The sequence below is a fragment of the Xiphophorus hellerii genome, chromosome 17 (assembly GCF_003331165.1).
Source record: "Xiphophorus hellerii strain 12219 chromosome 17, Xiphophorus_hellerii-4.1, whole genome shotgun sequence".
NCBI lineage: Eukaryota > Metazoa > Chordata > Actinopteri > Cyprinodontiformes > Poeciliidae > Xiphophorus > Xiphophorus hellerii.
In genome coordinates, this window is record NC_045688.1 from 11130293 (window position 1) to 11156252 (window position 25960).

General features: G+C 37.6%; 1 protein-coding gene across 3 annotated transcripts in view; it reads right to left on the reverse strand.

The window, feature by feature from the left end:
• Positions 1–25960, reverse strand: part of grm8a (glutamate receptor, metabotropic 8a) — a 237515-nt gene that overhangs the window by 19114 nt on the left and 192441 nt on the right. For all 3 annotated transcript variants that reach the window (XM_032589755.1, XM_032589754.1, XM_032589756.1), the window contains exon 7: positions 14358–14558. In XM_032589755.1, the coding sequence (XP_032445646.1) occupies positions 14358–14558 (201 nt within the window). The remainder of the gene's footprint in view (positions 1–14357; positions 14559–25960) is intronic.

Here is a 25960-nt window from a genome sequence, read left to right on the forward strand (position 1 = left end):
CTAGTATTAGTCCACAGTGCTAATACTACAGTAGCATATTTGTATGTTTAGCAGTACCTTGGAATTTAGTTTATCAGAAGACCAGATTACAACTCATGGTAGGCGCAGATAGAGACTGAAAGTTTTGCAGTTTGCTAGTGGTGTATATCTATTGTTAAAATAATCATATACAGCCAACATTTACATTAAATAGTGAAATTTGGCTGAAAGGCCATTCAAGAATTAAAGCGTGCATCATTAGTTCCCCAAATCCACCCCCTAAAGTTCATTAACCCCCAGGTGCTTTCCCAAGCAGAAAAGTTTAAAGGGCTTGGAATAATGCAGGTCATGGGGCGGAAAAAATAGTTTGTTGGTTACAAGGACCCTCCAACCAGCCAGGCAGGAGAGGCAGACTTTCACACAAACAAACGCTGGAATCAATGAGCTAGCAGCTAAGCTAACGCTAGAAACAACAAACACTCACCAATTTCACAGTTCACATCTCACACAAACGCCATTTTCTCCCCAGTTTTGGGTCATGATAAGCGGCACCTGTAGTTTCAACATATCTGTGAGTCTCACGTAGAATTAAGGCGAAAAACGGCAAACAAACTTCAGCGTGTATCTCTGTATTCCACATACTTCCGCTTATACTAATATGCCTCACAGCGATTGGCTGTAGCAGTGTGGCAAATAATCTCGCGAGACCTAGCATTATGTATCAAACTATCGCGAGATTTCTCTTTTACCGTAAAAACAAATGTAGAGCAGAACAGATTAAGACGGATTTAGGATTTACCGCCAGCAAAGAAATGTTTCCTTTGATAAAAAGTATCTCAGGAAACAAAACAAAAAATCCTGTAGAGGTGTTAATTTCCAGGACAAAGACAACACTTTTCTTAAAATCAGCAAAAATAGCTCAAAATATAGATGTGCCACGTCAGAAAGTGACATTTTGGGAACAATAAGGTATAGAAATCCATAACTGACAACGCTGTTTCTGGTTAATATTTTATTTGGAGAGCTGCAAAGGCATGCTTGGTGGCCTGAAGGATTTTTGTGTCAAGTTCATCTGTTTAGTTTGACATTAAAGATTTTTTTTAAAAATAAAAACCCAAAAAACAAAGAAAAGAAATCATCTCATCTTCTGACAAAATGCAGAAATGTCAAGAACCTCAGCTGACAAGAAGCAGAATAAGGAAGACCTACAGTTAATTAGTTATTTCAAAAAGTTCCACTTTACAAACAGAATCATTGTTCTTTACTATCAGAAAAGACATGAAGTGCCTCTCATTTATCTTAATACAAACAAACAACTTTAGGTAGTGCCTTTGAAACTTGTTAATCTTTTAAAATACATTACCTTCTGGTAAAACTGCAAGCTCACATCAAAAACAAAATTCAAGAGGATTTTAGAAAATCATCCTGAAAAGTTAAAGTAATTTCTGATGGCTAAAGCTGCTCAAAATTGTCAATATTTATGCAAGACCCTTCCTTTATATACCCAGGATTTTAAAGAGCTACTTTACAGAATCCCTCCCTCATTAAGTACACTTGACTTAAACCCCAAACCTATGTGACTTTAACAGAGCAATGAGCCCTGCATGTCAAAATAAATAAACAAATCTTACAATACGATTTGGTCCACAGTAGGAAAATAGCAAATCAGAGCTTTATTGCCACCTTATGTTACAATGAGATAAGTTTAAAATCAGAAATACAGATTATGCTGACAAAAATGACATGACATAAAAGGTTACCCGTTTCTTTCACATTTAACAACATCTTGTAACAACATACAAAAGCAGCATACATCAACACCTGCTTCCAGGTTATGTGTTTTTCCTTTATTGTTCATTACAAGTGAGCACAGTTCCTGTTTCTGCCCTCAGGGACCGAAAGACCCGTCTGTCAGCCGGCTTTCAAAACGTCTATAACCGTATACTGGTAGAAAGGAGAATTGCTTCCCAGTGTTCTGATTAATAGAACTGAGGTTTCCCTCAGGGGCAAATAGAATGAGGAATAAAAAAATCTGATGAGATTACCCACAGATCCCAGTCATTGTGTATATGCACAGTTTTCATTGGCATAGCTGTAGAAATAAATCAATTAGGTTCTCTAGATGTGATGTGATGTGTGTAGCACATCACATTGTGTAGCAATGTGATGTGATTGTGTAGCAATCACATCACATCACACACCAAATAAACAGAGCCAATTTGGTTGTAAATGCAACCAAGAGCAATCTGTTTTTTTCTTTTACAAGCAATATGTGACGAGTGATTTTCATTAAAAGTCAAAAACATTTTTGAGAAACTTGTCAGAAAAAGTTGTTCATACATCCAAGGTTTTTTTTTTCACAGTTTCCAATCACAGATGCCAATGTTTGCTATTGGGATTTTAAGTGGTAGACCTACACAGAGTGCATGAGGCAGAGGAAAAATGATTACTGGTTTCCCCATTTGTTGGCAAATAATAACCTGAGTGGTGCAATTCCACTGGGGCATTCAAACACATGAATGTGCTCTAATCTAAGTCATTCTGTTGTAGCTTTGTTTATTACATTTAGGGCCAACGTCTAGCTGGAAACTCAACTTCCACAAAGACTTTATTCCTGGATTCTTCGGTATAATTCCGATCAAGCCTCTCTGAGGCACAATATTCTCATCACTGTGTTATTTTGAAGTGATCTGCAGTATTAATTTAGGTTAGGTATGTAAGCTGTACAACGCGTTCCATTCTCAATGATTGAAAAATGAAATGTTCAAACCTTGGAACAGTGTTTTATAATGTAATACCCCTTTACTCCTTTCCCCAGCTTTCCACAGTCTTCCTGCTGTATTTTCCATGATCTGGTTTTTAAACATTTGAGGCCTACACAATACAATTGGATGTATATGGAGATTAAATGACACATACATCTCCAAAGACATTTGACTGCACTGAAATTTGTTTAGGGTATCTGATATTTGTAGGCTGAATAACCAATGGATATCAAACTTTCCCTTTTATTTAACTTTTTTGTAGAAACTTGTAAACTATGAATTTTTAAAATCTAACAATTCAGTAACTTGTGTTGGTCTATCACATAATAGAATGAAGTATATGGTCGTAAAGTGACGAGATTTAAAAAAAAATACAATGGATGTGGATGTTTTTCCAAGGCTATGTATCAAAATGAGAATTAACTTTTTTTTTTCTCTCCGAAGACCAAAACTGATTCAGTGAATAAATAATCTGCAGGATGATTAGAAAAGAAAATGGTTCCACAAGAATCATCTCATGCCCTCTGTGTTGCGACTTCTGAATCAACTAGTGCATTTCTTTTCTTCCCAAGCAAACTGCTTAAGTTGGCATAACCTTGGAAAAATAATGATTCACCTGTCGCCCTGGCAACACACCTCCACCTCATCCTAGAGTGATACATATTATGCTAAGGAATATGCTGCAATGCAGAAAACATTTTGTCACCACTTCAAAGCACCGAGGCTTGATAACGCAATCCTCTTAAACATCACACTAGATTCTCCACATGTGCCGCGCCTTTTTAAAGACACCCGCAGCATATATTTGCTAATAAATATGTCACGACTCATATTCCTTAGAGTAAACTAAATTCTTTGTTGTGGCGACGCTTTATTTTTCAAAGATGAACGTTCTACACAACCCAGAGCGAGCTGAAGGGGTGCCGTGTCGAAAGCATAAGATTTCAAAAGATGAAGAGAAAAGCAGGTAAACGCGTCAGGTTTTAATTTTAAAGTAGCATGAGGTCAGGGGAGATGATCAATTTTCTAGGAATTCATTTAACTCATGGAACTTAAATCCCCACTGTTGAAAGACTAAAAAAAGTTTGCTGGAAAGTGCAAGGTAGCATTTTCCCTACTTTATGTTAATTCCTCAAGTCTTCTCTGAGCAGTAGCAAGGCACGGTTACAACAAAAGCTCTACTGAGGCGCAGTAGTTTCAAGCAAGATACCGATCCCTGCCTGCCAGAGGCACCGCTCTGAAGCTGCTGCAAGGAATCAACCTTCCCCTTTGGGTAATCACAACAGAATATCATCCAGTAACTCTCTAAAGATATTGCAGAAGGCTCGTAGGTCCCGACCCTTTTCTTCTACGGTGAAACAGAATTACTAATCACAAATGAAAGTTTTCCTTTAGTGTGACAATCATATTAAGAATAAATTAAGGAGAAAGAGGACTCTAAAGTTATTCTGGTGCAGCACTGAATGAAAAAAAAAAAGATTACTACAAAAAGTCAACACAAGCAGTGGTAGCTTCTTAAAAACTTATGTCAAAGAAACAAAAATAAGGTAAAACAAGACTGTAACACCTAACAATAAAACAAAGAATCTGTTTTGGTAATACAGTCACATTCAACAAATCAAAAATAGTGTAGAAACGTATATTTCAGAACTGATATTACAGAGTAAAACATATATCCACGCAGACAGGTCCATTAACAGCTCATGAAAACACATTTCATTTCTTAGATTACAATATTGTCAGTTAAGCATATTTTATTTGTGGGCTTAACGAAAAAATATGTTTAATACCCCATTTAAAGTTCTGACAAATGAGTCTCAGCAGAACACATTCTAATTTGTTGAATATCACTTTAATGATCTGGATGCATTGCCATTTTAAATTGTTTTTCCAACTACATTTCCCTCACAGTTAGCTTAAATGTAAAGTCCCCACATGGGGTAAAGAATTGTCATTATTGGTAAATCCTGCCATGTTATTTTGCTAAGTATCAGTTGAAAAAAAAAGAAGAAAAAGTAGCATCTATCGGCTTCTTGTTTTTAAATGCAAATCACATTCAATTTGGAAGATATGGTCTTTATTACATTTCTTTTTTTTTTTTTTGAATGATTGCTTGTGAGAGTTTTATAATGTAGTTGGTGGTTTAAATACTGTCTTAATTATGTAAAAGACCCACTAGGAACAAGAGCTGAAAATGGGCAATTGTTGTCATTCATAGTAAATTAAGGGTATTCTAGGGCTGAAGCTTATAAAACTACACCCAATACGGTTCTACTCTCTATCTCCGTATATAGCACAATTAGTCTGCACTAGTGACTTCTGAAAAAACTATCAGTTAGATGGGTTTTTTTTTAAGTAAAAGCCTCTTTTGATGCCATTCTCAGCTTACCCGCCTTTCTGTTTACAAAGGTCAAAGCCCAAAGGGTGCTTTTGCAGGAGTCCATCATGGTAGACTTAACCAAGTTCCAGGAAGGAAAGAAGCAAATAGGGGTAAAAGGATGGAAAGACAGAAGGAGGGACAGAAAGGAAGGAGAGGAGGTAAGACACAATGGCAGAGAGGAAGGAGAGGGAAGTACAAATCAAAAAGTAAAGCAAGTAAAACAACAGTAAGGCAAAAAATATAAAAGGAAAGAAGGACAGAGAGAAACAGAAGACAGACAATAAAGGAAAGACAAAGACATGGAAGATGGACATAAAAGAAGAACAGGAGAATGTGTCGGATCACTTTGCATGGCTTTTAAAAGCTAACAGGCAGATGGGAGTTGAGGGAGGTCCAAAGAGTTCATAAAGCTTTACACATCCTTTTGGTACAGGAGCAGAAGATACAGTTAGACAAAGTAAAAATAATAAAAAAGATGGATTAGGTGATGCAGAAAGCTTAGAAGAAGAACTATCTGAGGGGCCTAAGAAAAAGCCTTCAGCCACATTTAGCTCAGAAACGCAAAGAGTGAACCACACGTTTTCACGGCGACTAAATGTTTATGACGAGAAGGATCCTCTGCAGCGCGCATTAATAAAACATGGGTCTGCGCGTGTGTTCTGACTTTGTGCCAACAGGCTCCCATCTGTGCGCTGTGCATCCGTGGCACTAATAGGGGAGAGCGACAAAGACAGTTAAAGGAACACAGAAAGAGAATATGAAATGACAGATGAAAATGATAATGAAGCCTGAATTCAAGTCACAGAGACGCCGGCGTTTTCGCAGCTTTCTGCAGTCGAGGAGGAAACTGATTCTGAGCAGCTGCTTCAATCCAGTCACCGCTGCTTTACTGCTGGCTCTCCCTCACTCCCCCTTTGTCCAACCCTTTGTTTTTGTTTTTCTATCGGAAAATTTTCTTTTTCATTTATACTTCAATTTTAACAATCGGCGTAAAAGTATCCACACGCCTCCCATCTTCCAAAACCAGCTGTCTCTCCTGCCTTTCTCCTCCTGTTCAAAGCCTCCTCATTCTCTCTGCTAACTTTTCACCTTCTAGATTTGCCTTACCCCTCTGCTCACATCACTAAAAGTACTTTCTCTTCCGTGTGCTTGTTGAAACCATTTCTACCCTCTTTAAATCCGCCTCTACCGTGACTTAGTTTGTGCCTTGGCAGTAAAAAAAATGAGAGAGACTTACAGCACCCTTCCTTACCCTTTGAACGTTTTCCCATTTTTGTCACACTGCAACCCCCAAATGCAAAATGGCTAAAGTTTAGTCAGATTGGATGCAGAGCGTTTCTTAACATCGGTTCAGGTTTTGCCAAAAATTCTCAGTTTGATCAAGACTTGGGCCAACACATGAATAAACACACAGTTGCATTCAACTTACAAATTTTCACAGAATTTGATATTTAGGGGTATTTAAAAAATAAAGGGTTTGAATTACAAATGTAGTCCACATTTTCAGATTCTTATTTATTAAATATTTGGAAAACCATGTATCCTACTCCTTTCATTTCATTGTCGTATATTTCTTTGTTTAAGATATAAAACCCTGGGTGAATGTCAAAGTTCATCAAAAGATATCAAACCATGTAAATGGGGATGAAAATACAATTTAGGAAGTATGAAAGAGATGGAAAATGAAACAACAAAAAAAATGTGATGATCTTATTTTGAAGAAGAAATTAAAGTAAAGGTGAATAATATATATCTAAGCATAGATATGTAAAGTAATGGAAACATGGAGTCATGCATCATTTCTGGAATGCTCATAACCAAAATTATTCAAGTTATAGACTGAATGTTTGTTTAAATCTATTTTAAAGACAGTCCAATAGGAATAGTTTGGAAATTTTTGGTATGTCATTTCGATTCCTAAATATTAGTAATTAAGACTATCATGGTCATTTTGCAATATTCATTAAAACTTTTACAAATTTTTATAAAGTATGCCATCAGGACAAAACAGGACCCCCTATCAAAACCAGTGTGCTTTCACAGCGTGTAACATAATTGACTCTAATGACATTTAAAGTAACTTTTAACTATACTGAGAAATTCTAGAATTATAACTAAACACACTTGAAAAAACATATTGTACCATGTTATTTAACTAAAAAAAAAACATGGCAAGGAATAAGATACACACAGGTTTAACACAGCTGTTCATGATAGAATATCCTTGCTCTGTTTTGAAGGATGTTGCCTATTTTAAGCCTTAGACCTTTGGAGATTGATCTGCTCCTCACCATTGAAGAAAGACGGAATACCATTGTAAGATTGAATCATCTGTAATAAGGAAGATTGCAGCAGCTTGCGATTCATGAAAAGGATTCAAAGAGGTCTCAAAAGAATATGAAACCAGCCTTTCCAATGTACATGCTCAGGTCTGGCCATCAAACTAAAATCACTCTGAAAGCTGACAGTAAGATTCGAAAAGAGAGAATCAAAACCCCCAATCATGTCAATTTCAGCACGTCCTTGGTACCGTTGATACAAAGGCCATGTGCAATCGGAAAGAGACTGTAAGGTTAACTTTCAGAAGTGATCAAGGAGAAAACCTTTGATCCCCAGGGAAAAGGCGAAGGGAAGGCTAAAGTTTTCCGGAGAGAATGTAAGCAAAGACCAGGACGTCTGGAGAAATCTTCTTTGGATCGAAGAGCCTAAACCTGAGTTATTTAAAACATCGGAACAGAAGACATGTTTGCCAAAATCCAAATCCAAATTCCAGGAAAATAAATTGATACCAAGGTACAGTGACACTCAGCAGGACTTTAGCATCATAAGTATGTGATGCTAAAGTCACATTTCTGTATTAAGGCTCTCAATGGCCTTAATGTCTTCATGACAAATGCCTGGATGGCTTTGAACTTTTTGCATTTTAAATCAGAAGTGATGGTTTCCAGTGGCACTTCTGAGACCTCCTTTATAAAGCTTCGTTCTTTGGCACGGTAAGTCAAACGCTGTTAGCATACACTGATCTGCTCGTTAAAATGGATGCAGATATTCGGTTTGAAAGCCAGTTTAGGGCTTTTGTAAGATCTAACTTTTATCATTTGAGGCAGTTAGCCAAAATGCGGCCTATCCTATCAAGGCAACTTTTTAAAATCGTTATTCGTATCCTTGCTACATCTAGGCTGGATTACTGTAACACACTTTATTTCAGGGTTTTATGCAAAATGTGGCAGCGCATCTGAGCACATAAACGTCTGAGCACCATCCAATTTTAACTTTACTCCAATGGCTATCTGTCAAATTTAAGATCTTTTTAAAAGCTGTTTTGTTTTTAATTCTCTCAATGGTGGGAGCCCCGCCCTCACACACCCCCAACCTCTCTGAGAAGCTACAGCTATATATTCCCCACCTGCTCCATCAGGTCTGCCAAAGCGGCAGCTCCTTCAGGTGCCTAAAACCAATCGTTTTACTTGTACAGCACTTTGTGAACCTTAGTTTATTTTAAAGTGGTTTATAAAATACGAGTGGTACAGTTTGGTATTAGAGGGTGCTTGAGGAAAATGTGAAGCCATCAGTAAAAAACAAAAAAAGTGGACCCTGTAACACAACAATTATCCAAAACACATCAGTAAATCCATCAAGGACTGACTGAGAATAAATTAAAGTCCTTTTCAAAGTAAAAGGCAGTCCTCTAATCCATACATTTGTCCATCCTTAAGATTAAATACCAAAGACCCTCTGTAGTAAAATAAAACATGGATTTATAATAATGGATAAATGAATCAAGTCAGCAGAGTTTTGGCAGCTGGTTAGGAGAGCTGCCAAAAAAGTATCTTTTTAGTTGATGACCACTTTGCACCCAGTTACATCTAATTACCATCAACAACATATTTTTGATAATTAACAGATAGGGTGTCAGCAAAAACTAAGAAAGCAGAGAGGTCAAAATCTAGTTTCGTCTTGGGATGAATGACAATAAATATATTTTTTTCCCCATATCTCATTTTCTAACCTCAATTATGTTCCCATTCTAGGTTGTTCCAAGTCTGTAGGGTTAGCTGTCTGACTCATTCATAATAAGATTTTGTAAACTTGCATTCATACAGCATCTGTCAGTTCCCATTTCTTTTGTATCTACAAATTTTAATTGTTTTTATCTCTAAAGTTAAATCACCTACAGTAATCCACTCCCAGAAATTAGCCAGATACCATAGCTAGATGTAATTTAATGCTGGGAGCCCAATAACTTATTTAAATGCAGTATGTAATAAAAAAAAGAAAAGAAAAAAAATCTAAATTGGCTAATTTTGGTATTCTGAGGTCAAAACTTTTAAATACTGGAAAACAACTGAAAAACAAATTGTTGCATCTTTAACGAATATTAGCATAAATAAATAAAAAAAGGAAAAAAAATGTAATCAAAAGTAATACCAATCTGGACATTTTCATTGTTTTAGGTGAGTTAGAGTTTAGAATCCACCCCAGTTTAAATTTTATGCCATAAAGATATTTTTGTTCTTTTTCATCACACTTTTGCCACGCCACAACAAATTTAAGTGCCATTTCATTTCTACAATCATCTCTTCCATTGTAAATTTGCAGTTTGTTGGTCAATTTTGGTTTGTGCCCCATTAGATTATTCTCTCTGTATCCACCATTGCTTTCAAGTTGCTCAGCTCCAGCATTACCTTAGATCATTTAACATTTGCTATAAGCGCCAAGTTACTTTTTTTTTACCTGTTTTTTTTCTAATTTCACTCAACTCTCAATTTATTCCCAGAGTTCCAGCTTGCTGTGACTAGACTAACCATATTCGTCCCTTATCTTTCCTCCCAACACATCCTTCATGGTTTTGCGATTTAACTCCCCCCCCCCTCCAACAAATTTGCATAATTTCCCAAATACAGTTTCTCAGTCAGACTCTTATCACCTGTATCGCTCCCTCATCACTTTTCATGGTGCTCTTGCCTTCATCCTCTTTCAAAGTCAGTGTGTTCTGGTAAACTCTCTGCTTCCACTAACCCCTTCAATCACATTTACTTCCTGTCCGTTCTCCAAGTAAAAAGAAAAAAGAAAAGAGAACTGGTGAAGTTCATAAAGTCTTTCCCAGTTCCGTCTGTTGTTCTCCAACTTTCTCCCTGAGGTCATTATGAACAGATGAACTTCGTCACCCCCAGCCGGTTAGTCCCTTCCTCTCATGATTACAATCACTCCTCATTTTTTGTGTATCCCCCAAGGTTGTTCAGCCGCATGTAGAGATCGTCATCTGAAAGTCAAGCCCCTCTAATTAGTGCAAGCTGCTTCCACTGGGAATGTCCATCTTGTGTCTCCCCAGGAGTTATTATCAGGCCGCGAACACAATCACTTTCTCTGAATGACAAAACACACGCACATCCGTCTGCATCAAAGGCAACTGATTAAAACCTTTTTTTTTTTTTCCCTCTCACCTGACTTTAAATGTAGGGTCAGGGTTTCATTAAAAACTGATTATCAATTGAAAACAATTTATTGTATGCTAGAAAAAAAGACGAGTATGTGTATAAAAACAATCAAGAAAAATTGCTTTGGTGAGATGAAACATCTTTGATTCATTTCCCCACAATTAAAGCTTTCTTCATCAATTCTGCAGGACAACTTTTTGTCTCCTAGCTGCAAAAGCAAGTCCACAAATGCTGGTTGTGCTTGTTTATGCCATAAGCCACAATTCATCTTGCAGCCAGTTGGCTTCAAAAGGGGTTTTTTTGGCACCCAACAATGTGAAGAAGCAGCAGATCTACTTTCAGACTCTCGCTGATATAGAAAGTTGTCACTTCATCACAGTGAGCAGGCAACATTAAAATGTTGTGACAAAATAATTTGGATCTTTATATATTTTGTCTGTTTTGCTTGTTTTTGTGCCCTACTTTAGTGTGTCAGGTCAAACAATGGCCGGAGTAAATACACAAACTAGCCTTCAAGATAGTCATGGTAAAATGCTTTCAGACCAGCCTTTCACTGTGGAAGAGAAAACTGTGTTTTTTCACTGTCAGTAAAGAATTAACAGTGAAAATAACACCTCTTTGGTTTTAATTCAGCAGCAATGCTTATGCCAGGCCGACTGAACCAGTAAAATCATGACATTATTTGAAATTTCCGAACCTGTCTGACAACATAGTGTAGGTTAAAGCAACCCTCGCATTCAGATCCCAGCTCGGTTCAAATGTTAGTTGCTGTTTTTCTTGATCCAAGTGAAGCGGCAATTGATTTTTCTCCTATGTACAGCAGTATAATGGACCATGATTGTCTCCCTGCTCACACTAGGTCTGTTTCCCTTAATGAGGAATAATTCACTCTTTTATAAATTCCCAGAGAACTATGCGGTGACAAAAGATCTGCCACAGTGAGAAAACTAGAAGTTTAAAAGGAAACAACTATTAACATTTAAAGTGTGCATCATTATGTGTATGAAAAGGGAGGTTTTTTTTTGCATTTGCCTGGCTTTTAACTTGCATAAAAATGTTAGCTTTTCTTTTCGCTAGTAATTCAGGGTATGATTTCCCATTTTTCAGTTCAATTGCTTTGCATTGAACTAATATCTGTGAAGTTCACACACATTTAGTCATATTGCAACGAGTAAGCATCACTTGGAAAAAAGCGCAAGGATGGCGATGAAAGTAGAAAAATTCAAGAATTTTTGGCCAAAACTTTAGAACCCATTTACCTGATTACTAAAACATCCCATTTACATCCATATTGCAATTTTTAAATCCTTTTTTTTTTTTTCTCCTAAGAGTTTTTGCGGCGCTAGTGGCTCGCAAAAAAGCCACTAGTGGCGCTGTCTGCCTCCTGTCTGTCCAGGAGGCAGACAGGAAAGAGGGCGGAGAACATGCGGCCAAGGTCGCCGGGACCGGGAGTCGAACCCGCGACGTCCGCGTCGAGGACTAAGGCCTCCAAACGTGGGGTGTGCTAACCCCCGGCTGTGAAACACTTAAGCTACTGCTTACTGGAAATGCACAGAGAATCCCAATTGTAAAACTTATACTCAAGTCATGCAGATCCAACTCAATATTTATTAGATTTGTAATACCCATGCTGATAGCCTCAACAGCTGTGTTCAAGTCTGGCTGTACAATGAACTTCCAGAAGTGATTTTATTCATATTCTAGGCTCCTTATTGTCTAATCTGACATCACAAGGTAATGCACTTGTAAATAATCTTTCCCACTGAAGGATTGGTTTCAAATTGTTTTGAAAAAGCCTGATGCTCAGACTCATGACTAAAAGCAGTTTCATGTCTAACATCATTGCTGACATTGTATATTCATCACAGGTATCTGAAAAATGTGAAGGTGCCATCAAGCTTGTATTTTTAATTGATTCTAATCTAAACTTGAGCCCAGTTGGATGACTTTTGAGAAGAAAACTCAGTAAGCTCTAATCTTTCTGTGATTGAGAGGAGTACAGCGATTCATCTGCGTATTAAGTTTCTGACCTTGTGTTTTATGGGAGGATTTCTCTTGCCTCTGGGCCAGCAATAACACAGAAACACACCTGAGCATAAACCTGCTGCTGGAGTACGAAAGAGCAATCAGCGTCCGCTGGTGAATCAGTTTCTGACAGGCAGAGAGCCGAGGCAGCAACAAACATGCACATTCCCACCCCGACGTACTCCTCCAATCTTAATCTCGCCTCTAAATCAGAAGAGCCTTCCTGTAATCCGCACGATACCACAACCTTTTCGGCACGCTTTCTTGCTCTCCAACTCATCATGTTTTATGTATTCTGAGCTGCGCGGAGGGAAGAGGAACACAGGAAATGAAAAGGAGGTACAGATGCATCAGGGGGGGAAAAAAAGATTAATAAGAGTGTATTCAAATGAGAAGTCTGATACCACTTGGAAATGAGCAAATGTTTTTCATCCACTTAAAATCAGTCAATAGTTCAGACAGAAACAAAGGAAAAGAAAAAACTGGGTACTGTAAATTGACAGAATGGGATTGGAGGGGGGGACGAAGTAGGGCGGTAGTGTAAATTAATGTAAATTTTACGGTAAAAGATGACATGTTTTTGTGTGGATTAGGAAAATTAAAGAATTAAGAATGTAAGATGTATATATGACAAATGAAACTGAAAATAAACATTCAAAACAAGCTGTATTTAAAGGCTGAACCATCAGCTAAAACAAAAACTAAGCACAGAGATCCGTCTTTACCGACCACCCACTCTAAACTAAACTTTCTACTGCAGCACAATTCTTACTTGTTCTTAACAATTTAGGATAACCACGTTCATTCTGGAGAATCTATTTTCTATTATACCCATCACAATCTACACACAGTATGTCAATGGAACCAAATACTTTATTTGGTCACATAAGTAGAAATTTGTGATAAATGTGAGCTTGCGTGGAATGAACACAAGTTCACTTGCCTGAGGAATTAAAATCCATTACAGCAGAGTTCTCTCTGAGAAAAGGACTAGTTTTTTTCTTTTCGTCCATTTAGTGAGACACAACGCTTCCTAAAGGCAGGCAGCTGACAGAGTGAAGATGCCTAGAGTGCAGAGTGGATGTAGATGGACGATGGAAAAACAGAACCATTAGCCATATGAAAGAAAAGTTGGAGATGACACACCAGGAACAACTGCACAACTACTTTTCCTGCTAATGTTGGATAGCAGGATGAATGAGCCATGGCTGCCCATACATGTACAGCATACACTCAAAAGTAAGATTGTTGTTTCTTTTGTTTTTTTCTATCTGATGTGTATACCATGACGATTTGAGTTAAAACCCTAAAGAAGTTTCTAAAGTAATGGAGGCTGCCTCAGACTAGCCTTTGGTTACTGCACAGACCGAATGCAACTAATGGGCAGACATTGCAGACCAAGGAGTATCAGGCAAGCCTCCCAGATGCTCTGGCATCAAGAGACATGGCAGGTATAGATCTCTCACATCAAAAAGGAAGAATCTATTTCATCAACATCCTCTAGGCAAAAAAAAAAAACTTTTAAAAACTGTCTGTGGGTAGAACATCTTTTTTTTTTCATTTCACACCCTACTACTACTAACTTATTTGTCCATCTTGCCTTTTATTGTTTTGAGAATCACAATCAGAGTCGTGGAAAGTTAACATCTTGCCACCTTTTGATGCAGCATAGTCGTTACAATGTGTTTGATTGGAATGCAACAGGCAGTTGTCAGATTATGTCGGGAACAGCTGTGGTCTAGGATCAAAAACCCATAAAGCTGAACTCACCATTGAACTTGACTGCACGAATGTGGCTGAGCAGCTCTTTGCCATCGATGTTAGCCATGCGTGGGCAGAGGCCCGGGTAGCCGTAGCAGAGCTCTCGGTGCATACGATGCAGAGCGTGCGCCATCGCGTAGACGGCGTCCATCACAAACTGAACCTTTCCTTCTTGCTCGTAGCTTGAGTCCCTGCCCACTTTTTCTAAGCCTGGAAAAGAGAAATTGGTTTAAAATTAAATGATTTCATTTTGATGAGTGACACAATATTCACGGCAAGCGTCCTTGTAGAAGCTGCCACAAGAAGATATTAAAAATAAAACTGAAAAAAAAAAAAAATAAATAAAAAGGACAGGTTAGGGGAAAAAAAAAAACTTTGACAAAGTAAAGATGGAAAGGGAGATAAAAATGTTTGAAATAGCTTGACCAAGAGAGAGGTAGCAGGGCACTCAGACTGATGATGACAAATAACTCCTCTCAGTCCATTCGCACCCTAGTAGCAAAGTTACAGGAGAAAGAACGACATGTTCTTTTTTTAACATCATCTGAACGACTGATAATGGCATTTCGGTGTACGAGGGAATGGTCAGGAGATGTCTGGAGGGGACTAAAACGCTTTTTACTCTGGCTTCGAGTTGCACAGCTGCTTGCCACAAGCATGGGTTCACACTATGACATTGCATAAGCCTATCTTCTTGCAGCAGCCAAATTAATTAGTGAAGAGTAATCTTTGAGTTTATTCACCTCTAATGAACATTTGCATATTTGGATTTGGCCTTTATGCCAGTGAGCACACTCAAATTTCACATATGCTCAGTCACGCTCGCACACAAACAAATTTAAAATAACCTTCCAGTTGTGATTTATTGAGAAGGATTTATGTGCCTATTAGCATAATAAGTGAACGAGGAAAGAGCAGATTGAAAATCAAACCCTCTTTGGTGCGTTGAAATGAAAATCAGCAACAGGGTACATTCATTTACTACTTTTAAGGTTGAGATAATTATACTTTTATATAATAAAGACTCTCTTTTTTTTGCATTTTTTGTGTAAAAAAAACATTTAATTGTGTGAGCATTTGCACTGTAAAAACTATTTTTGTAACGTTTCAGAGCTCATCATAGCACAGAAACAGCACTGGTGACTGATTAAACTCAGCCTTTACTTTCTGAAGCCTTCAGACAATGTTTTTTACTATCCTATTAGATCTCAGTGCTGCATTTGATACAAGTCACTGCAATTTTCCTTTACAAAGAGACCAGCAGCACCTGGCAGATTTGAATTGGATTTGTCTGAGAGATTTTACTGTTTACATGTCAATGATGAATCTTTATCATGCGTCACTGCACTGTCTGAAAAAAACTGCAACCTTTTTTGTCTTCCCATCTCACATGAAATCAGTCAGTTCAGAAGTTTACATATATTTCCACAGTATTTGGTAGAATTGCCTGCTAAACTGGATGACCCAGATTAAACATGATTAGAGACTGCAATCAGGGATTTGTGAACACGATGCCTGACAATGTGAGGAGCTGCAGATCTTTGAGCTTTTACATCTAACTTGGAAAAAAAATGTCAAAAACTGCTCAAACATGTAATCATTAATTGTGTGTCTTTTTATGTTTGTCGGTGATTAAGTCTGTACACGTTTGTCTGTGTACTGCGATTAGAAAGTAACTTGCAGTGTTATATTTTCTGTTTTATTTCATTATTATATCTCTGTCGTTGTAACCTGTCAAGGTACTGCAGAGACAATTTTGTTCATACTCTGACTTGGTACAGCACATCAAATGTTGACATTTATGTTTTAGCTATCCATTTATAAATAAAAGTTTATTACTAAAGTTGATGAAACCAATTAGTTGAGACTCCAAGCATGCCTTGGAGACATGCAGTAGAACTCTAAGTGACTTCATTTTCTACTTTTACCCTAAAACAAAACAAGTTGTCATCTTTTGAGCACAGCATTTGAACTACATTGGATTGATTAACACTCCAATTAACACTTACAATCACAAGGATGTAAAGAACCTTGTGATTTGGGTGCTTCAGTGACTGCCGTTTTTTTTTTTTGATTGATTTGATAATATTTCTCTGGATATGAACAAGATCTGTTTGTAAAGTGCTTTGAATTGCTGGCATATCAATAAAGATAAAGTAACTGAATTAAATCTTTTATAAAATGAAGACTGCAGATACTGATATTCTTTGTTGTGATCTAATGTTTTAATTTTCATGGTCATCTTTCGCCCATTCATTCTTCCACTGTGTTCATCTTGCTCATGTTCACCCCCATCTTACAAGTCGCGGCCACCTTTGGGCGACACACACTGAACCCAGACCCATGTGGGTTGAGCTGAATTAACAGGACCAGAGGCACCTTGAAATCAATATGAGCGCCTATAAGGAATTAATGAGGTCCTGGAGATGAAATCCAATCCATTTTTATAGACGGCAGCCGTCTGGTGTTTGGTATTCATGTCCATATTTGTATTTGTTCGTGACAGCGCCGATGTGAGGGAGAACCAAAAAGAAGTTAGTCCTAAGAGTCCCTGGGAGGCAAGGCTGCATGTGTCAGGAATGAAATGTATTGTAATGTGTGCGTAGGAGCATGCAGGACAAACTGCAGCTCTTTGTCAGGTGTAACATCTCTGACAGAGCTTTTGTCTTTTTGTTTTTTTTCTTCTTCTTCTGTGTTCTGCATTTGATTCTGCACAGCAGGGCAGAGAAAACAATTTTTCCTCGGTAGCACTATGTTCCACATGCTTGTTTGCACTCTAGAAGCCAGTCTCGCCAAACTCTTTCAGCCTGTCAAGCACTTTCAAATGGACAATACCGACTGAAACTGTTGCTTTCAGACAGTGTATATGATTGGCATTGTCTAAGTTGATCCACTAGGCTTTATGCTTAAAAATAAAATGAAGTTGAAATTGCAATTGAAAGTGTAAACATCCTTGTCAAAACGCCTGATTGTGTGCTGTAAAAAAGGAAGGCAAAGCAAATTCTAAACATTTCAATTATCAATGCAACATTTTTGCAATTCAAGAAAAAAAAGTACAGAAACAAATCAAAGCAAGTATATTTAATGTAAGCATTCAGTCTTCTTGAGTTCTCGTATCCAACAAAATATTGATTCTGATGAACCTGAAGTGAAGTTTAGCTCTTTGCTGGGTAGATTTCCTGATTTGCATACTTTACCTGAGGGTCAAGTCTACAACCTTTTTTACAAAGAAACAAAAAAATCAGACTGGACTAAGGTATTAGTCAAGAAAATAGCAGAATAAGAAGACAATAACTGAAATTTATACATAAAATAACTGGAACAGTAACATAAAAGCTCGCAAAAATTGTTAAAGAACACAGATGAGAACTGCTCAGGATGGCTATGAATTGTTTCAGAGTAATACTGAAAGAGCTTCAGAAATTCTTGTAAGTTACAAGAATTAGGTTGGGAACTAATCCAGAACCTTTTTTTTTTTTTAAATGTTGTAATTTTTCGTATCTATGACACATTTTGTTGCCTTGACTTTAAACCTTAATGTGCCTTGCACTATTCTGTTCAGTGTAAAATATTCTGATGTTTCCAACAGGCCAAACGACTGTCAAATTTCTTCCCTACTAAGCATGAAATAGATAGGAAGCAGTAAACTCTCTTGACTCCTTTCCTGCCCTGAGGAAACCAGCAAAGCTGCTACTCATGTCTACCTTCTCATCAGTTTAAGTAATAACAGGGCTTCTCTCTGACAACTTGACAGATATATATATGTCATCCTATTGGACAGCTAAAAAAAAAAAAAAAAAAGAACTGGCCACATCCAGGAAATTCTTCTAGGTTACTAGAAGAGTGTGTTCAATTTATTTTTCCTCTTCTCGTCGTTCTTTATCACAAATCGGCATTCATGTAAAAACATTTGCAGGTGTATGGTCACAAGCACTCGTATCAGCAAGTTTTTGTACGTGTAGAATCTACTGCACAGCTCTCAGCAAACCAGACGGGTGTTTCATGTATTTAAGGAGTTGAGACGACTAAAATTACCCAATTGTCATGCAGTGCAACGCTGCCGCTCTGGTCCACCGTAAAATGAAAGCAAAGAACCTATGATGCTTGTTTCATTAGTCAATTATGCAGTCTGGATCAGGATGAAATGAATTTTCTGTGTCAAACCAAAGACTACGGTTCTCTCTGTCTACTGTTCTGCCACAATTACCCATCTAATTAAGCTAATACACCACAAATAAAGAGGCAGGATATTGATTAGCACACATTTTTTCTATACAACTCATTATAACACTGATGATTTCAAATCATATTCCGTATGAAAACCTAGTATACAAGCTAGATTAGCCCTTCCTAATGATATATGTATAGTGGTCAGTACAGAAAGATGGAGAATAAATGCTTACCATGGAATGTGTTTTAAAGTATTTTTGATAAAAAGGAATAATTTCTTGAAAATAAACTTAAGTCAATCGAAGTCTGAGACCTGGTATAGGCAAGTAGTCCATTTCAAACCCAAATTAGCATCAAGTGCTAATATTTTTTTAGATCATCCGTAAAAAATACACCAGAACACGACAAACTTGTTGCAGTTGCACTATCATTAAATAAAAACTGTGGGATGTAGTTCAAATTAAGTGTCAGCAGCTGGAACCAGTTCAGCAGAAGATACTTCCAGTCATCAGCTGTAAACTGTAGAAGGAATGTCTTCTACAGGTTGATGAATCCACTGTTTGTTTCTAATCAAATTTGTGACCTCATTATATACACCGCCTTCTTTTTAAAGCTGGAGGCATCTTTTTTTTCCTTCTTTCTGACATACACTTTCTCTCGTTTCTGTTCGGATTATGTGCATATTCCCACTCAGACGAGTATCAGAACAAAGTATTGTACTTCGAGCCATAGATCAAACTGCCATGCAATAATGAGAATCTCTCTCCGCAGTTCTTATGAGATGTGAAATGACATGATGCATCATTAATCAGCGTATCGCAAGAAAATGCAATCCCACTTCCAGACAGCTAAACGACTGTTACTCCTATGAGCTGTGCTAGCTGGGGGGAAACACTACTGTCTGCGTTTCTCCAGGTTGCGTCAGGTGCTGAAACTGGAGCAAAGGCTGCTCGCGTTGGGGTGAGCGTGAGGAGTTCACTACAATCCGGCTTTTGTTCAATCTGTCAGCGCATTGTCAGCACCCAGCGGGAGCATCAATTACACACATTCGTTTTGCCAAAGCGCACTCGGTGTGTGCAGGTGCAAAGTAAAGCAAAAAAAAAAAAGAGAGAAACCTTTAAGAAATCTTATCAAGACGTAGACCTAAATAAATGTAAAGATAAAAGCACAGATGTACCAAATATTTATACGCACTCTGTTATATGTGTTACACTCTAATCTGTTTTTTTTTTCAGCCAGCAGCTACTAAATGAAATTCAGCCTTTCAGCTTTCTGTTAATGACATCAGAGACCACAGGCAGCTTGGCTGGTTGCTTGCTGAGTAAGAGAGGATTTTCTCTAAATAAAAAGAAGAAGAAGAAAAAAAAACAATCCGTTGGAGAACTCCAAGAGGCAGAAGTAGAGATGAAAAGTAGCTTTCATGTCTCATAAAAGTTGTGCGAACCAGACGCTGCATGAGGAGGCAATCATCTCCATATCTGCCTGGGAGACATTTTAGACACTTCGTGGTGGATTATTTGTTCTTGTTGCAACGGAAGGGAGGCTGGGCGCGGCGATTCATTTTGAGATTTGTACAAACCCATTATGGATTCTGGAGAACAGCCACAGGCATGGAGAAACTTTGCTATGAAACATTATTTCTAGAAGAAAATTTTCTTTAAAATTGAAGTAATTCTCCATCCGTCTTGACAACTACAGTAAATATATACAATAGTAGCGTAAAAGCAGAGGACTTCAAATGGATATTTTCGCATAATTTTCGAAATCTTCAAAAAGATTTTTACACCGTCTTTTGAAGCAACTCTTCAAAGGGGCTCTCAAAATGCACAACAATTCACTTGAATCTTTTAAATCAGCACTTCAGCGCTAGTGCAGAGGTGCAAGGTCCACAACTCTCTTATAGCATCAAAATGACTGGAGGTAAAAGTGAAAAAAAGGGGGAAATGAACAAGCAAATTTTGATTGAAGTAGCCTGATGTTGACTTGGATAAAACTGACACTGCTGGTCTTTTTTCTTTAAAATAGAAGTAGCAACAACTACTGTCCATGTAAAATGCAAGAAATCTAAGGTTAAAGAAGTAACCTTGAAGACTTGCTGGAATTCAAACAAAGGATTGGAATGGGAAGGAAAGCAGATTTAGATCACACTGGTTCTGGTGTCTACACAAGTTGTAGACTGTCAAGAACTGTCAGTCTACCGGGAGAATCATGCAGAATCATCTCTCAAGGCTGAAAAACAAAAAAATCAAATGAGCAGTAGCTTCATGAATGGAAATGGGCTCAAAAAAAGTGGACAGTAACTTTCCCTGGTCCCCAAAGACTTGCTATCCGCTGCAACATTCAAACATCTGGGTTACATCTTGGCAAGCAATATTAAAAAATGATTTTGTTGCGCTTTTTTATCAACTATCCAAGAAGGTGATTGTGTTAAGATGTGGAGGATGTTTTCTTAGCATCTTTTGGGGCCCTTACCAAATTGAGCGTCATTTAAATCCCACACCCCGGCTGAGTATTATTGTTGCTGATCACGTTCATTCCTTCTTTATTCACAGCACTACAATCTTCTAATAGGTACTTCCAGGAGCATAATGCACCATGTCTAAAAGCTCAAAACGTCTCAAACATGATAATGAGTTCATTTTACTGGAGTAGGCGCCGCAGTAAGCAGAAATATTAGCATCATGGACATGCTGCTGGCAAATCTGCTGTAGTTGCATGAACAGCGGTCAAAGTCGTTGACACCTTTTTGAATCTACGTTATGGAGGCGGTCCCCGGTAAAGTTGAACCTGCTGGTGAAGTTGTTGTTGTTTAATGCTGTTCAAGGGCAAATTAGAATTTATGACATTTATGAGATCAACCAATGGCTCTGAACTTTCAGCAACTCTGTCAACTCATAATTAAGTTAGATTCCTTCAGATGAAGAAGTAGAAATATACGGCGCGTTTCTCCTCATAGCACTACGAGTACCAAGTACATAGAAGAAGATGGGCTTCTGTACTGCCAAGAAAAAGAACTGATCTTCAAGCTACAAAAAGTTGTGACAAGTAAGTAAATAAAAGGGGAGAGTATTACACCATAAAAGTAATGGTAAATGGCTTGTACTTTATCAAGTCCACAGGACCCCAAACCATTCATGCACACACTCACATGTTGTATTAATTACAAAGTCACAAGCAATTTGTATAAGCATGAGTAAAAATGTTGAGTTTTGAGACTCTACACAAAGACACACAAAGTATCCTGCAGTTTTTCTTTTTTTCTGCTAAACCTATAATCTGTAATGTGATGAACATTTTACTTTCTTTTACTTACTTTTTTTTTTACTGAAGGTTATGTGACGGTGACAACCTTACGATGGTTCATAGCGAACAGTAACTATTATTCCTTAATGTTAAAGGCAATGTTCACCAGCAAACAACCGCTTTAAGACTACATGACAAACTCTCTACAGTAAAAAACTGCCAAAATGGTTGTCACATGGAAAAACCATCTATCAAATCAGTTAACATTTGTCACTCACTCACATCCTTCTTTTCTAATCTCATCAGACATCTGCATTGCTTATTCTGCCTTGAATAATAAAAAGAGGATACTTGGTTTCAGTTTTATTTCTTTGTTACCTTTTATTTCACAATTCTCCTGTTTTTCTTTTAAGCATTTTGCCTTTAAAAATATCCACCTCTCATGTAATCCTGCAGCATAATTTTACTATAAGAACTGAATGCTTGGGTTGTAATGTGTCAAACTTTTTTCCACCCTCCTTTTCTTTTCCTTTCACACTACAGAGATGGTGTTTTATGTCGTCGATTTATTCATTCTTGATTTCGCATTCACTGTTTTGGAAGCTTTAGTCCTAAAGCTTCTTAGAATATGTTAGCCAACCCTAAATGCGTCGTCTCCAAATGCAGCCCTGCACATGAATAAGAATGACTTATTTTAACAGTCAGGATTAAACATGCTGTTTTATAGAAAATTAATCAAAATCCCAATCGCTTTCCTTTCCAAAGCCTGCATCTTTAATCTGGCTCCACTGATGCATATAAGCAACACTTGCACACCTGCAGAACTTGGCTCATTCCTTCTGGCTCATTTAACAGAAGGTTCCACTATCAGATTGATGCCAGCAAAACCAATGAAAAAGAAACAAATAGCATGCCTTACTAACTTGTAAGCAAAGCCGGTGCTGTATTTAAGACAAAAACAAACCAATGCATTAAGGCAGTGAGGTAAGACTAATGTAAGGCTGCTCAATGGCTAAGTGCTTTGATTGATGGCTTCATGGACTAGCGCCTGAAACATATTTCACACGTAATGATTCATGGTCCCAAAGATGACAGACTAATGATTTAAACAAGCTCCTTAATTAAACCTCAATTTGGGATGTATATTCAGCCATCTTCTACACATCATCTAAAAATAAGTGGAGACTTTTCTCCTCTTTCATTTTTTTTCTTTGCCTGCTATGTCACTCAGATGTAAAGAAAACCTCGCGGAAATATCAAATTTATTTGACGATCTGAAATATTTGAGTACGATCTTGAAACACTCAAATTCAATTGGGTTTATTATTCGCATTTAGCTGAAATGTTATCAGTCTTCTTCCATTTGCTAAAGTTTTCTTAAGGAGACTTTTGCTGGGTTTTTTTCTTTTAAATTCTGCCTTTACCTCATACAAGCCCTCACATTATTTTATTCCCATTCCTCCTTTGGCTCAGAGCTAGTTCTAAGGCAAATCTGCCAAGACAAAAACAAACAATCAATAAAGGAGAATGGGAAATGAGCGTAAGAGAGAGGCTGAAGTTAATTTGACAAGAAAGCATTGAAGTTACCAGGGGCTATGTCGATACAATGTTGCACCACTCAAGTCTGTGTGAATTGTGAGAGCTGGAGTTTGTACAATTGTAATTAAATGGATCTCTGCCCCGTGATTGGTGCAAGTATTTAGCCCGAGTAGCATTTATTCTTAATATTAATATAGTGTCTGAATTATTCACCTTGAGGAAATGCATTAAAAAAAAAGAAAGATGAGAAAGCCAAATCCTAAATTTTGACCGAAAGTGTTACATTAATAATCAGTTACAGTTTTTATTTTCACCACTAGGTGGCCCATTAAGATGAGCCTTTAATTAAGGAGGATCCACCAAATCCCTCTGGTTCAGGGGTCTCAAACTCCAGTCCTCGAGGGCCTCAGTCCTGCAACTTTTAGATGCGCCTCTGCTGCACCACACCTGAACAGAATAATTAGGTCATTAAGGCTCTGGAGAACTGATCTACACAAGGAGGAGGTAATTAAGCCATTTCAATCCAGTGCTTTATACTTGTGGCACATCTAAAAACTGCAGGACAGCGGCCCTTGAGGACTGGAGTTTGAGACCCCTGCTCTGGTTTAAACTGGTTTTACGAGGTGTTGGATTTCATACACCTGTGACCATGGAGATATTTCAAATTTCAGCGTTTGCTTATTAAAAATGGACTAGTGATACTTTTTTAGTAATATACACTACATTGTACCAGTGCAACAAATCTACATTGCATAGAGGTTTTCCTCCCCTGAACTTTATTATTAAAATGAACTTTTAAATGAAATGTCAAATTGTTGAGATGCACCTGCATTTACTCTGATTTGAACGCTGGAGTTTACTAATCCAGGAAAAGGATTAAAATATCACGAGTTTGCTATTGTTGTCATGTTTTCTGAAATCTTATTGAGTTTTCCATTTTGGGGTTACCGCAGCGATCCAGCTTGCTCAGAGACAGCAGCCAGAAACTTTCCTGCTTCATAAAGATCGATTTTCAGCATAACACCACTTTTCATGAATAATATGATGGCATTGACATATGTGGCTAACATACAATATATTACATTGCTAAATTATTACTGATATATATTAATCCTGATAGTAAACTCAGCAAATATAAATAATTCAGTAGTCATTATTCACATTCTGCTGAATCACGGCCTTGACACAATTTAGATTTGCTCTCGAATTATACGGCGGCGTATTGAACTTTTCTTATCTAGTTTTACCAGTCCATTCCTCTTTCTACTGGTGGACTTTTTTTCTTTACGTTAGCATGTCTTTTATCCCACCACTCTTGAGCAAACACATTCCTGTACAGCTTAAACCCAATCAGGGGAGGGAGGTGGAATGAGGAGAGATGGTACAGAGAAAAAGCAGATGACAAAGGTAAGTGGGAGAGGACGGGATGAAAATTGGATTCAGGTACAAAAAAACAAAAACTAGGGGCGAATGGGGGGAATGTAAATGAAAATAGGAACAAGAAATGAAGACATAAATCATGAAAGCAAGGTTGGTAGAAAACCTCAGGAGCTGATTGGACTGCGGGAGTCATCTTTTGCCACATCAAGGGACCAGAATTGTTCCATATTGCCTTATGCAATAAAATATACGCATTTGCATATGTTCATGGAGAATGTGCTAATATATTCTAACACTTCTCCTACCTGAGTTCTGAAACAGAAAATATGCACAAAAACTTCCTATTAAAACATGTTTTACACCCAACACATGAATCTTTTTTACCTCTTAAAGAATGGGAATAAATGTATCCATTTTCATCTCCACGATTCATGGCAGGGAAGGTGTGTTCAGGAGTGGAGTGGCCATCTTTCGTCCTGAAGTTTTATCTTACTCTTTAGCATTATTTACTTTAATTGCCACAGAACTTGTCAAATCTTTAGGGGAGCCTGTACTGATTACTGAGAGGAGATTTAAATAGGACTTAAACAGGATCTGCAGAGCATCCTCTGCTCTTTTCTATGACTGCAAATATGCAGTGGAGCGATCCCAGAAGTGAAATCTCTACTGCTAGCCAAAAACGTTAAGCCATTTGTAATATGTTTCCCTTGAAATGTGTAAATCAACAAGATCAAATCTAAAAGCTTTTGCAAAAGGCTTAACATATTTGTCTTTCAAAGGACTGATATATGACCTGTAGCAGAGCTTAGAGGTCTGCTTGGAGAGGTAGGGGTTATTCCTGAAGAACGTAAAATCAAAATCTTCTCAGATGTAAAGAACCACGAAATAAAACAACTAAACTGTCAAAATCTCAATCTACATCATTATCTAAATCTACATTATTAAGACTTCTGTGAGACACAAACTTGCACCACCTTTTTTCCAGCTAAAAAGAAACATTCTTTCTGGATTTATTCCCCCAACTTCAGAAATTAATAAATGGGAAGGAAAAAAAACCACTAAGTGGTATTAATAGCTTTCTTTTATGTCGAGAAGTTCGCCACAAATCCTTCACATTGCCGTTGGGTTCAGATTACTGTGGAATGGGAATGTCAGTAGAATGAGGTGTGATTACTTTGGAGTTTAAAGTAATATTTCTGTGATAGCTTAATTTTTCCAGAGCTGTATACTTGGAAAACAAATCAACAACAAAAACACAACAAAAACTAGATGAGTTAATA